Source organism: Sus scrofa, chromosome 5 (genome assembly GCF_000003025.6).
Source record: "Sus scrofa isolate TJ Tabasco breed Duroc chromosome 5, Sscrofa11.1, whole genome shotgun sequence".
NCBI classification, from domain to species: Eukaryota; Metazoa; Chordata; class Mammalia; order Artiodactyla; family Suidae; genus Sus; species Sus scrofa.
In genome coordinates this window covers 97,134,563-97,149,055 of record NC_010447.5, presented here as the reverse complement: position 1 = coordinate 97,149,055, position 14,493 = coordinate 97,134,563, and the positions used below count along the sequence as shown (strand labels likewise).

At 37.3% G+C, this 14,493-nt stretch overlaps 1 protein-coding gene across 2 annotated transcripts in view; it reads right to left on the bottom strand.

Moving 5' to 3' along the window:
* SLC6A15 (solute carrier family 6 member 15) overlaps positions 450-14,493 on the bottom strand; it is a 55,410-nt gene continuing 41,366 nt past the window's right edge. The window contains exons 8-11 of one of the 2 annotated variants that reach the window (XM_021092796.1): positions 13,925-14,117; positions 8,134-8,293; positions 3,180-3,342; positions 450-1,808 (exon numbers count right to left, since the gene is read on the bottom strand). In XM_021092796.1, the coding sequence (XP_020948455.1) occupies positions 1,437-1,808; positions 3,180-3,342; positions 8,134-8,293; positions 13,925-14,117 (888 nt within the window). In that variant the 3' untranslated portion in view covers positions 450-1,436. The remainder of the gene's footprint in view (positions 1,809-3,179; positions 3,343-8,133; positions 8,294-13,924; positions 14,118-14,493) is intronic. The other variant, XM_021092797.1, reaches the window with a different exon arrangement.

Below are 14,493 nucleotides of genomic sequence, written 5' to 3'. Positions count from 1 at the left end.
AGTATGTATACTACCTCCCTAGTTTTGCTGATTTATCCATCACTATTTTTAAAATGTGACCAATATGGTGGTAGAACAGTAATGAACAAAAGCTTTTTAACTAGATGGGATTCAGTGGTGTTCTGGTTCAACTAGCTTCATACATACAAACGTTTCATGATTTTTTTCTACTTCAGAGACAATAATGACCCAGAAAACAGTCAACTCTACACATGGTTTCCTGGGAAACTATTTTTTCAAGAATTGAAAGACTACATTAGAATACCATTTAACCATAATACTATTTTTTCTTTTGTGTCTAAAGTGGTGGTAACTCTATTAATTACTCTATTGATTCTACTTGGAATGCGATGGCTAATTATTATGAAATGCCTAAGTGCCTAAATGCTGAATGAAGTATAAGATAATCCAGTTCAGGTGGCACAAGAAAAACCAATGAGGAAAACAAATATCATTATTTAACTTTGTTTATTCGTAGCTTAAAATGTAATGCCATACAATTTAACAATCACTTAAAAAAGGATTTGTATTTGCATAAAACAGAAGCAAAACAGAAAGATATGAAATAAAATGCCATCTTGCTTCAAGTTTTCAAATCAGTACTTAGAGTACTAATATACATCTATATACATTGTAAGTATATTATATAAATATACTATGAGTAATCTTGAAACCACAATAAATATCAAGTAGGTTTTTAGGCACACGGCTTAGAAAAATGCGGCATCTGCATAATTCTTGAGAGTGCTGAGTGACTCATTCTTAGAACATTTTCACACATTTTACACAAAACATACAGCCACCACGCACATGATCCCCAGTCACCTCTGAATCTCATCTTTCACCCCAGCATCCGTGCCTTCTTATTCTTTGATACTATTGCTCTATACAGCTATTACATAAGAAAATAGTTTTGCAGTTTTCTTCAACTAATTGCCTAAGAAGGTATCAATGCTACCAAAATAAGGACAGCCTATCTATACAATATATTCATGGAAATGTGCTGAATGGCACCATCTTACAGAACTGTTCCTTGTAATCCGGGGGAGGTTACCCTGACGGCAAACATAAATTTTGAAGTATACCGTTTTTAAGTTGCCCATACCATGACATCCAGAAGTTATTAGAAACTGAGGTAACACCTGTGGTTTTTAGAAGAATTTTTTAGTAAAACACCAGAATTATTTTTAAAACTTCTGACCAACATGAACCTCAGTTATCACACACTTGGTCTGTGACTCTTTCTTTGCAAATGTAAACCAAAGAACCCAAAGAAATGCTTGAGTCGAATTTACGTACACTGTTAGGGTTAAAGATCACAGCCATGGAACACCTGAGATTGCCCTCTGATAAGTGAAGTCGAACACTTCTCTTAGTAGAGCCAATGTTCATTGATAAAAATGAACCACATAAAGCCCACTGATCTTTGCCCCCAGCTACAAGTCAGATTCTGGCATATCTGGCATATCTGCCATCAAGTACCCTATTCCATATCGTCCATTGGGAGCTGTATCCAGAGTAGGTGATCCACTCTGTTTTCGATAAATGTTTTTACCAAAATTGGGAGAGGACATCTCACTTGATATCTTTCCATGAATGAGGCTTGCATCATCTCCCTCTAAGTTAACAGGCTCCTTCAGGACCCTTCCTCTCTTATAGGTCACAGATGCTAAACTGCCAGAACTATCATCTATAAGGTTGCAGCGACGAATGATAAAGACAACTGGGACAGGGAGTATTGCCAGGAACATCATAGAAAAACAGACAACCATTCCCCATGTTGGGTAGCTCAGAAATTCCTCAGATGCCTGTTAAAAACCAAGAAATAATTATTAGTAAATCATTCTCTGCAGGGACACGAAAAACAATTAAAACTGTCTCAGGATTATAAGCAAAGAATCTGGGCTAGTCTATTTCTTTTTTCTTTTTAGGGCTGTACCTGCAGCTTATGGAAGTTCTCGGGCTAGGGGTTGAACTGGAGCTCCAGCTGCTGGCCTATGCCACAGCCACAGCAATATGGGATCTGAGCCATGTCTGCAACCTATACCACAGCTCAGGGCAACGCCAAATCCTTAACCCACTGAGAAAAAAGGGATCAAACCCACATTCTCATGGATACTAGTTGGATTCTTCACTCACTGAGCCACAAGGGGAACTCCTGGGCTAGTCTTTTGACTTTGATTAATAAATTGCTATGGAAGCAACTTCTAAGGCTAGGACCTAAAGGCCTTACAGTTTCTGCCTCTGTGTCCTGGAAAGCTGCCCTGAGTCCATAATGCCTGGAAGAAACAAAGAATGATGCTGACAGAGAGAGAGCCCAGCTCTCCCAGTTTAATCAATTGCATGAGTTAGCTCAGGCAAGACCCAGAGAAGAATCATCTAGCTTATCCACAGAGCCCTAAGAAATAATAAATCAGCATTGCTTTCAGTCATTAAGTGGGGGTCATTTGTTACTAAGCAATAGATACCTGTTACATGTGCCACATTCTTTTTCTAAAATCTGAAATTACATTTGAACTACATCTGACCCAATAGTTTTAGTAAGGGATAACAGACTTATTTGTTTAGAATAGTCATGAGTTTAATTGTTATTATATAGAATTATTGACCATAGAATAAAGGTCAAGGTATCACTGAAAAATAAGCATTCTGATTTTCTAATAGCTAATATACATCTTATGATTGCATTACTACGTAGCTAATGCAGCTTGAGAACAGTAACTGAAATAGTCATGGCTAATATAAAACAGTTATAGCAAAACTTTACCTCAATACTTACTTGAATTATGTCTATATCGCTAATATATATTTTCATAGTTACAGAGTGTCCAGAATATGATTTAATAAATTTATACAGGAAAAAAATATTTCTGGTCATTTGATCAATATTTTTCTAGAGTTAATGGTCAAATAATTATTGATTCCTTGATTGTGGTATGAATAAAACTACATTAATGAGGAACCAGTCAGAGCTTCTCATATACTAAAAAAAGTCCACAATGAATAAAAAAAATCATGCATATTTGGGGATAAAAAAAATGTAAATCTCAAGATTCTTGCTAAAAGCAGTATCAGTCATTAAACAGGTTACTATACTGTGAAAAAAAGCAAAAGACAAAAACCTCTAAAATGACATTTTATGTATATTTTTTATCTAACTTCCTTATTTTGTATTTTACCTTATCTTCAATCCATGCATTATAGCCAGGAGGACTTAATCCCATATTTACAATGCTAGCAATCAGCAGTGATAACAGCATTAGAGGAGAAATATATTTCCACATATAGTAGTAATATCTGTTGGGAGCAAAGCCCAGCATATCCTTTAGGTCTTCCATAAACCTAAATAGAAAGAAGGAACTTAATTATTCCGTAAGTTAATATAGCTATATTAAAATATGCTAAATTAAATGTCCTTTAAAATGTGCACCATATCGTGGTTTGACAGAGGGCTAACTCTGATATCCTATGACATTTTACACTGAATCCAAAAGTCATACTGGAAGATGACTTATGAATTAAAAACATTTATAAAGTAAAATGGAACTTTTACTTTACATTTTACTATGATTTTCATCTGGAGAAAGTCGTCTTAAGTCAATTGCTGGAAACTCTCTTCTAGCTGATGACTTTTCACTCTATGAACACGAAATTTTCAATAAATTTCCCTGTTTCTTTTTTTACTTAGCCGGAATTAATTAGTATCATCCAAGCCAAGTGGTGTTGATATGCTCTGAACTCTCATTTATTTTTATAGTCCATTTTTTTAAATTGAAAGGTCTCCACATTGCAACAGGTTGATGTATTTCTTAAGTCTGTTTTTCATCTCTGAGTTCCTCCTACATTGCTTTATTGTCTCTTTCAATTTTTCGCTGAATTGATCGGGCACTCTGTCTTACAGTTTCCCACAGTTGGGTTTTGCTGACTACATCCCCACAGTGCTAGTCCACAAGTGCATCGGATCCTCCTATTTCCTGTGAATTAGTACTAAGACCTACTTATGATTAGACATATTTTTTTAAGTCAGGTTAATGAGTTATTATTTACCTGAAATAAAATTCACTTTTTAGTTGTATGATGGTAACACTCTCAGGAGCATGTAGCCAGTACATACTAGTTTATAGCCCTTAAAATTATCTAGGGGTAAATATTTACTGCTCACCCAGCAGTCCTTATACTAATGTTTCTGTAGATATTTTGGGTGTCCAAAGCTAGTTCTCTAGGAGATTCTTCCGAGAATGATCATAGTAACTACATTCCCTAATTTCTTGCTTGTTTCTAATTGATTTTCTGTGGTCATCATACTTGAATGTTAGTTCAGCTGAACTTAAAATCTCGTGTAGAAATAATGTTAAAAAGCAAACAATATACTTGGAAAAATAGACATACAGGGTAACACCAGGTTGTAGTCTAGGATGTCACTTGAAGACAAAAATAATAAATAAATAAATAAACAAAATTTCAGGCATCCAAGCAAAAGCAAAACAAAATTACTTATAAGAGAAAAATCTAAGAGTCAACAAAAACTTTTAACAATATATTGGATATATTGATTCTCAAGGAAAGAAAACATAAGCCACAGATTTTAAGTTCAGCTGAACTGACATTCAAGTATGGTGACCACAGACAATCAATTAGAAAGTTATCTCAGGCAAGCTTCTTCCATTAAAGTTTTTAGCATTTGTTCTGGCCAGTTTTTAGACTCTTGTTTTATGTATGTTGAATCATCTTTGCTTGCTGTTTCTATTTATTTTCCTTAAATCCTTTGTTATTTATTTACTTATTTATTTGGCTGCACTCATAGCATGTGGAAGTTCCCAGGCCAAGGTATCAAACCTGTGCCATAGCAATGATCAAGCCACAACAATGACAACACCAGATCCTTAACCCACTGTACCACAGGAGAATTCTTATTTCTTCTTGATTTTCATAACTATTCCTCCTTTCTAGCTTCTAATTTTTGTGGAACTGGCCACTGTGCTTATTGCTTTATTTTTTCTTTTAAGATTGATCTTCATTTCTTAAGTATTTTTATTTTATTCACAATTATTTCCTGAGTTCTACATCTCTGTTTTCAAATCTGCTTTTTTCTTAATTATATACTTCTAAATTTAAAAATAACTGATATATGCTATTCTTTTGTGACTTCTATCATTTGTAAACATTTATTTCATTTTGAAGTAATGTTGCATCTATTTTTCTTGCATGCTGTTGTTGCCCGCAGGGTTTTTATCCTACTCCTTCCCTCTTTTGAAAAAAAAAAAAGCTGTAAGATTTGAACACATGTAAGTGAAATGAATTTCCTGCATTTTCAGGGGGGAAGGATGGACCTGTCCTCTCCATTTTTGCAAAGTAATTTAAAAAGGTGGCCTCGTAACTTCTCAGTTCTTTTACTTCTCCTCTCCTCATGCTGAGTAGGCTTTCTTTTCCATTCCACCTAATACCTCTCTCTGGCTCAGTTCGGGTTTTGTGCCCACTACTTTCTCTCTTCAGTGCAGAGCCTTATCTTGGAAGGGAACTTTGGGTGTTAGCTTCAAGAGCTTTTAGAGACCAGGTTACTCCAGCACTGATGATACTGAATATCGGTTCCCCCGCATTCCTTGAAATGAGGGCAAGGATCCTATAAAACTTCTCCCCGTTTAGCATGCTGTCTTCAGACAGGCCTGCCACACGTGTCAGGGAGGACCCGGGGGTGTTGGGAGAGCTGCCAGAAGCCCAGCTGCACATCCGCCATCCCCTCCCACATGGATGTGATACCACACAAGTCCTCCAGCTGCCAGTGGTTTGTCCCTAACCTTTCATACATGAGGAGTCACAGCAATACCTTCTTGCTGGTATTTACGGGTAGTCAGTTTTGCTTTCTAGTCATTCTTTTTCATTTTTAGAAGGAGACTTGAGGAAATGCAGTCTACACGGCCGCCACGTTCAGCTTCACAGGCTCCTCCTCATTTCCCCTCATTCCTCGTTCTTCCTAATCCCTAACTTGCTGTGCTCCAACCTTTCTTTTTCTGCATTTGAATTCTAGGTCTCAAAAGTTGGGCTTTGAAAGCCTTCTTTCTCTCAGCTCTGTCTTTGGAAATGCAGGCAAATGTGGCAGCAGACAGAGCAGAACTGAGCTCATGGCACTACTGCAGGTGAAGAGGAGGAAATATAAGGTTGCCGTAGACATTTAAAGGAGGGGAAAGTAAGCAAATGAGAGCACTTGAAATGGGAGGATGCTCATCCTGCTCCTAAAACAACACACAAGGTTTGGAGACCAAGAGACCTGGTCTCAGATTATAGCTCTGTCACCTTCTAATGTATGTCTTAGTCCCTCTGAGCTTCATTTTTGGCATTTTCAGAAAAGTCAATACTTTTCTCGGAGGGTTATTTTCTAAGGCTCATAGACAAGTATGCAGAACAGACTACCTCACATACAGTAGGAATTTAACCCATGCATCTATCATCAGTAGAATCATTCCTCCTGTTGTTATAATGATTATTATTTAGGACTACTAAAACTAAAACTACTAAAATGAACTACTAAAAGAGATACTTACTACCATGCCTATTGTAAATGACGAACTGTCTAAATGGAAATCTAAATTATGATCTTATTGACCCACAATTCAGTCCAATACCTATATCAAAATCCAGCACAGTGCAGGTTATGAATTAGGGGTAGCTTGGTAGCGTGTGGAAATATCTGGTTTTGAAATTAAAGTTTAAAGTCCTGGCTCTACAACTAATACCCTGTGTCCTCCTGTACAAGTAGGGCCAATTTTCCATCTGTGACATGGGTAATATTAGTTGCCACAGAGTATTTTTATGAGGATTAAGATTTAATGCATGTCATAAAGCTATTACTACTACTGCTATATAGTTCATGATCATTAAATATAAGTTCCCCTACCTTTCCTTGCCTGGAGCTTTTGAAAGTAATAAAAACATTCTTTAAGCTTTCTCACAAAGATGATTCAATACGAATGATTTTTAAAAAAATTTTTTTTAGCTATTTCTTGGGCTGTTCCCGCGGCATATGGAGGTTCCCAGGTTAGGGGTCGAATCAGAGCTGTAGCCACCGGCCTACGCCAGAGCCACAGCAATGCGGGATCCGAGCCACGTCTGCAACCTACACCACAGCTCACGGCAACACTGGATCGTTAACCCACTGAGCAAGGGCAGGGTCTGAACCCGCAACCTCATGGTTCCTAGTCGGATTCGTTAACCACTGTGCCACGACGGGAACTCCCAGATTTTTTTTTTTTTAATATTGTTTAAGAGGCCTCTGGTCCTCATTCAATGCACTCATTCTTAGTTCATAGACATCTTTAATAAGCTTGATGGTCTTACTGCCTAAATCCACATATGTTAACTAAAGACAACAACTTTTAAAATTACTAGACAAGGCCTCCAGAAACTTTCTTCTTCTGAGTTACTCTAATCCTTCATTTCACACCAAGTATATATACTTTTCAAACCAGGCAGGTACATAATTCAGAAGTTGAGGCATCTAGTGATTTCAAGCCATGACTCTATATAAACACAAAATTTATATATAGCAAATGCCATATATATCTTGAAGCAGGATATATCACTTCCCCAAACTGGCCTGCTACGTAAGATATTATGTAACATGATAAAATAAGGCATTTAGTGCAAAACGGAATAAAATTCCTCTTGGATAACAGGTTCACAATGTAATTAGAAGCACAGACTTTAGCGCGTAGCAGGAGTGGGCTATAAATCCCAGGTCTGCCTCTGTCCGGGTGTATGATGATCAAGTCACTTGGTGTCTCACTAAGTCTGCATTTTCTTATCGGTGCAATACAGACAACAACAGCTCAAAACAAACTCCCTGAACTTTGTCAATACTCAGTAGATCTTGTAAATTACTATTTGATAATCAGAATTAAAGCTCCAGAATCCTAAATTACATTACCATCTATGCCATTCCACCTACTCCCCTAATAAGGGGATATACTTTTTTAAATTTTTGAATGGAAAAAAAAAAAAGCCTGCAAGAGATTGGATTTGTGTGGCAAGGAATTTTCCCCTCTAGTCATTTTCCTCCTCTTCTAAATAAGATAGATATTAACAATCAGTCTTCCCAAAAGAGACGAAAAATGAATGCATAAAAGAGGACATACTTACTTATCGATGCCATAAACAAAAGATACAGCAATATTCTCCAAAATGACTACAATTAGCAGAGGCACTGTAGCAGAGTAATCATCAAACATTGTAACAAAGTAGTTTCCAGAGCGCTGCACAAATATCAGACCAATACAGAACGCTAGAAGACAACAGATAACTGGACAAAAGAAATAAATAAAATTAAGCCCTAATCAGAGTCAAGTCTTTTAAGCTTCATTATAAAATATTATATTCCAGCAATAATTTTTTTTCACTTTAATAAGTTGTCAATGATATAATACCACTCCTGATATCATGGAATGTAACATATTGGGAGTTAGTTCCATTGGTTTAGCCCAGATTTAATATGAATTCATTGTAAGATAATAATTCATCTCCCTGAGGCTGTGGAAACTTATTTACCAAGCACAAATAACACATGAGACAAAACTGAGAATATGTTAAAAGTGTCCATCTCCATAACCTTCGTCTCATTAATAGCAAGTGACCTTTTCAATCAGCAGATATTCATGGGGCATTTCTACCTTTAATAATGTTTTATAGTTTGGGGAGCAATATTTACTTTTTAAATTAATAATGAGATTACTGTAGCTTATAAGACTATAACAAAAATTCTCAATAAAATTTTAGCAAACTGAATCCAACAACACATAAAAAAGATCATAAACCACAACCAAGTTGGATTCATCCCAATTTCAAGTTCAAAGGATGGTTCAACATAGGCAAATCAATGAAATAAACCATATTAACAAAAGAAAAGTTAAAAACAACATGATAATGTTGACAGATGCAGAAAAAAAAAGCATTTGACAAAATTCACCATCCAGTCATAATAAAATTCTTACCAAAGTGGGTGTAGATGGAACATATCTCAACCTAATAAAAGATTTATGACAAACCACAGCCAGTCTAATACTTAATAAGGAAAAGCTGAAAGCCTTCATGCTAAAAGGTGGAACAAGACGCTCACCACTTTGATTCAACATACTACTGGAAGTCCTAGCTGCAGCTTTTAAGCAAGAAAAAGAAAGAAAAGGTATCTAGGTTCCTTTGTGCCATATTTTAGACTCCACATCTAAGTGGTCCAAAACAGAAAAAGACTCACAGATATAGAGAACAGACTTGTGGTTGCCAAGGGGGTGGGGTTTGGACAGGGAGTTTGGGGTTGGTAGATGCAAAGTATTACATTCAGAAGGGATAAGCAATGAGGTCCTACTGTACAGCACGAAGAACTATATCCAATCTCTTGGGCTAGAACATGATAGAGGGTAGTATGAGAAAAAGAATGCTTGTGTATATACATATATATATGTGGATGACTGGGGTCACCATGCTGTACAGTAGAAATTGGCACAACACTGGAAATCAACTATATTTTAATTAAAAAATAAAAGAAATAAAAGGTATCCAAAATGGAAGGGAAGAGATTAAATTTTCACTATATGCAGATGACATGATACTCTATATAGAAAATCCTTTAGACTCCACACAAAAACTACTTGGTCTGATAAATTAATTCAGCAAAGTAGCAGGATACAAGGTTAACATTCAAAATAAGTTCCATTTCGATGCATTAACAATGAAATATTAGAAAAGAAACATAGAAGTTCCTGTTACGGTGCAGTGGAAACAAATCCGACTGGTATCCATGAGCATGCAGGTTTGATCCCTGGTCTCGCTCAGTGGGTTAGAGATGTGGTGTTGCTGTGAGCTGTGGTGTAGGTCACAGATGCAACTCAGATCCTACATTGCTGTGGTTGTGGCACAGGCCAGTAATTGTAGCTCTGATTCAACCCCTAGCCTGGGAATGGGAACTTCCTCATGCCATGGGTATGGAAAGGAAACCACCCCCCCCAAAAAAAAAAGTAAAAAAAGAAAAAAAAACAACTTAAAAAAATCTCACCAAGTTAAATTAAATACCTGGATTAAACCTGACCATAGGGGTGAAAGACATGCTGAGAACTATAAAACATTAATCAAGGATATTAAAAAGTATTTAAAGACTGCAAAGATATTCCACGCTTTTGGATGAGAAGAATTAATATTGTTAAAATAGCCATACTACATAAAGCAATCTATAGATTTAATGGAATCCCTATCAAATTGCCCATGATATTTTTTCACAGAACTAGAAGAAATAATCCAAAAGTTTATATAGAACCATAAAAAACCCCTGGATTTGGCAGGACAAACCTGAGGGGGAAAAAAAAAAAGCAGGAGGTATAACTTTGGCAGACCTCAAACAATACTACAAAACTACAGTAATTAAAACAGTATGGTATTGGTACATAAAACAGACATACAGATCAATGGAACAGAATAGAGAGCCCAGAAGTAAACCCAGACACCTATGGTCAGTATTTGATTTTTTGGAGTGCAATTTTAAAAGGTGACCCAGCAATCCCACTCTTGGGCATATATCTGGATAAAACTTTCCTTAAAAAAGACACGTGCACCCAAATGTTCACTGAAGCACTATTCACAACAGCCAAGATATGGAAGTAACCCAAATGTCCATCAACAGATGATTGGATTAGTAAGATGTGGTATATATACACAATGGAATACTACTCAGCCATAAAAGAACAAAATAATGCCATTTTCAGCAACATGGATGGAACTAGAGACTCTCATACTGAGTGAAGTAAGTCAGAAAGAGAAAGACAAATACTATATGGTATCATTTATATCTGGAATCTAATATAGGGCACAAATGAACCTTTCCACAGAAAAGAAAATCATGGACCTGGAAAATAGATTTGTGGTTGCCAAGGGGGAGGGGAGGGAGTGGGATGGTTTGGGAGCTTGGGCTTAATAGATGTGGACTATTGCCTTTGGAATGGATTAGCAATGAGATCCTGCTGTGTAGCCCTGGGAACTATGTCTAGTCACTTATGATGGAGCCTGACAATGTGAGAAAAATGAATGTATACATATGTATGTGTAACTGGGTCACCATGCTATATAGTAGAAAAAAAACAATATATTGGGAGATAAAAAATAGAAATAAATAAAAATAAATAAAAGGAATTCCTGCATGAGTATTAAAGAAAGATGCAGAAACTTCTGACCAGCTACTATTAATATAAAAACTTAGAGAGTTTCTGGTAATCATATAATACTCCCACATTTTTTTAGATTCTATTCTCTCATCACATTAGTAGAGAAGCCCTCAAAAATAAGATATAACTGTGTTCTATTTAGTCAGCATTTTAGCAGAGGTGAGTAAAAGTGAAAGTATAGCAGAGAAGGGCACTTCAGGAGGGAAAGAAACAGACATTCCTGGGTTCAATCTGATGGGGGTTCCGTACAATCTCAGTAAGTATGGATTAAATTAAGCAATTTCCTCCATCTCTTAAGTGCTGTGCTAGTGGTATGAGTTACATCATCAGAGATGAATATTATATATAAACACATCATGTAGAAAAAGAGACGTAGCAGTTACTTGGAATCTAACACATATTGAAATATTTAAACGCTTGTCACAGTAAATTGCACTCACAGCCTCGGGATGGAATGAGGAGAACCTGGATGTGAACCAGAGACAGTGTCCCTCTCACTCTCTGCTAATTGCATCATAGTCTAAGGTAGCTATGAAGAAAGGATTCTACGTCGTACAGACACGGAGTTTTGCTGACGAGGTGAGAAGACAACTAGTACTTCACTTACCTAAGTCTTACTGTACGATCAAAGGAGAATAAACACATCCCGTAAAGGTGATGGGGGGACATTTCATCAAGGTAAAACATGACTGAAAGTAAAAAGTATGACCGAAAAAGACAGCTAACAGCGAAGGAGAATATATTCCTCTTTAACCTAAGAGGTCTTCCCTCCACTGCAAGAAGGCAGATACTCCCATGTGTGTTTCCCCAGCCACACTGTTGCTTTTTCCCTTAATTTTTCAAACCCTCTTCCCACAGGAGGCTTGGGATATGGGGCACAGATGAGGAAAGCCGCAAAGATGACTGGTATTTAGCCTGCATGTCAGGCAGGGCATTGACAGCCTTAAAAAGAAACTGCAGAGGTAGAGGCTGCCTTTCAGGAACAGATAAAGGCATTCCTCATTTGTCTTTAGCTCGGTTAAAGACACTTAGATATAAATATTTAGCAAACTGTTGAAATTGTTTTACACACACTTAGCAGAGCAGTAAGTGAAAAAGGTATACATGAACTCACGAGTTATTTACACATAAATTATTACTAAATCTTTCAGAGCTAAAAAATGAACCTTGGGGAGCTTGTGCATCACTGCCCAGCACATTCAAGATTATCTTCCTATCTGTCTATCCATCCATCCATCCGTCTTCCCAATTTATTTTTGTATCCCTTACCAGCCCTGCTGCTGAACTCTGGTTTGGCCGGCTTCTTCGCTGCTTCCCCTATCTCTGTATACACTTGCCTGCTGTCAGCCTCTGACCCCTGAGAAGATCCTTCCTCATTCCAAGTTCATTTCCACGTCTTCCGTTGACAGTTCCCTCATATTTTTATTTTTATTTACTTATTTATTTTGTCTTTTGTCTTTTTTAGAGCCATACCCGCGGCATATGGAGGTTCCCAGGCTAGGGGTCGAATCAGAGCTGTAGCCACCAGCCTACACCAGAGCCACAGCAACACGGGATCCGAGCCACATCTGCGACCTACACCACAGCTCGTGGCTCCTCATATTTTTAGATGACCTTTGCTTTTTCTTAGTTCATAGAACATGTAACGTTGTCTCTATTATGCTATATATCAGTACATTACATGGTATAAGTCTTACCTACCCAACTTGATTTTAATTATCAGTACTGGTCTTTTTAGAGGAGAGGCTCTCCTATGTCTCTATATCTCTGCTGTAATTTCTCTGATAGCCTCGATATCCTTCAAGCACAAGGACACGGCAACACAAGACCAGTACTTTTTTTTCTTTGTATGGTGGCCCCTCCAGCATGTGGAAGTTCCTGGGCTAGGAGAAGAATTGGAGTTGAATCTGTGACCTATGTATGCCGCAGCTTACAGTAATGCTGGATCCTTAACCCACTGAGTGAGGCCAGGGATCAAACATACGTCCTCATGGAAACAATGCTGGGTCCTTAACCCACTGAACCACAATGGGAACTCCCCAAACTGGTACTCAAATAACTGCTTGTAGATTAGGCCATCAATAAGTTATTTTATTGTCTTTCCTACCTAGATATATTCTGTCAGAGTAAAGTTGCTATTTTATATGAGAACTAAATTTGCGTTTATCGATTTCTGCTGTGTACATTTGGAAAACCCAGTGTGATCTGAACTGCTTTTTATATAATTGACTTGAAAGTAAAATACATGAACAGTCTATAAATTTGTTCTAGTGCCAGGAAGGCATGATGATGACATTACTGCTAATAAAGAGGAATATAATAAGTGATCACTAATAAATAATCTATTAAATCTGTTATTTGCATATTATATAATGTCACAAATAAAAAATGCTAATAATACATTTTTTTCCATTTTTTTTTTTTTTTTGGCCACCCTGTGGCATATGGAGTTCCTGGGCCAGGGATCCGATCAAAGCTGCAGCTGTGATCTATGCCATATCTACGGCAGTGTGGGAGCCTTAACCCACTGTGTGGCGGCCAGGGATCAAACCTGCATTCTAGAACTCCAAAGATGCTGCCAAGCCTGCTGTCCCACAGCAGGAACTCCTACTAATACATATTAATAAGGAGACATTCATAATAAAACACTTTCCTATTTCAATCCCTCACCAAGGATAAAAGGGCCCCTATCAGTTCAAGGAAAAGTCAAATACACGAAAACTCACCAGTGAGAATTTCTTTCCTCACTTTGAAAGTGTCCACAATGGGCGTGATGATCCCTTCGATGGTTCCAAACATGCTGCCAAGCCCCAGGTTTACCAGCATGAGGAAGAACATCACTGACCAGAAAGGAGAGGCAGGGAAATGCGTCATTGCTTCTGTAAAGGCGATAAACGCTAAGCCAGTCCCCTGAACAGCCTGTGAGACACACAAAATAGCCACATTAACACAGAGCAATAGGAAGGGTCAGCGGTCAACACCAGTTACAAAGGGCAGGGAAACTCTGACACCAGAGAGTTACTAGAACTCGGTGTGCTGATGGACATGTTGTCTCCTAAGAAACTGCGCCTCGAACAAAATTCAAGGTGGTGGTGTTATCTTACGAAGACAGGAAACAGACCAAATTTAAAAAAAAAAGAAATTTGAGGGTAACTTAGTAATTCAACTTTTCCTTAGAGAATTCAAGATTTTTATATCAATGAAGGCTTCATCTGTTATTTCCTGCACATGATTCTTTATGTTTAGTCTCAAGAATAGTGAGCTATCTTCAAGCAAGTGATTTACAGCCAGTTTC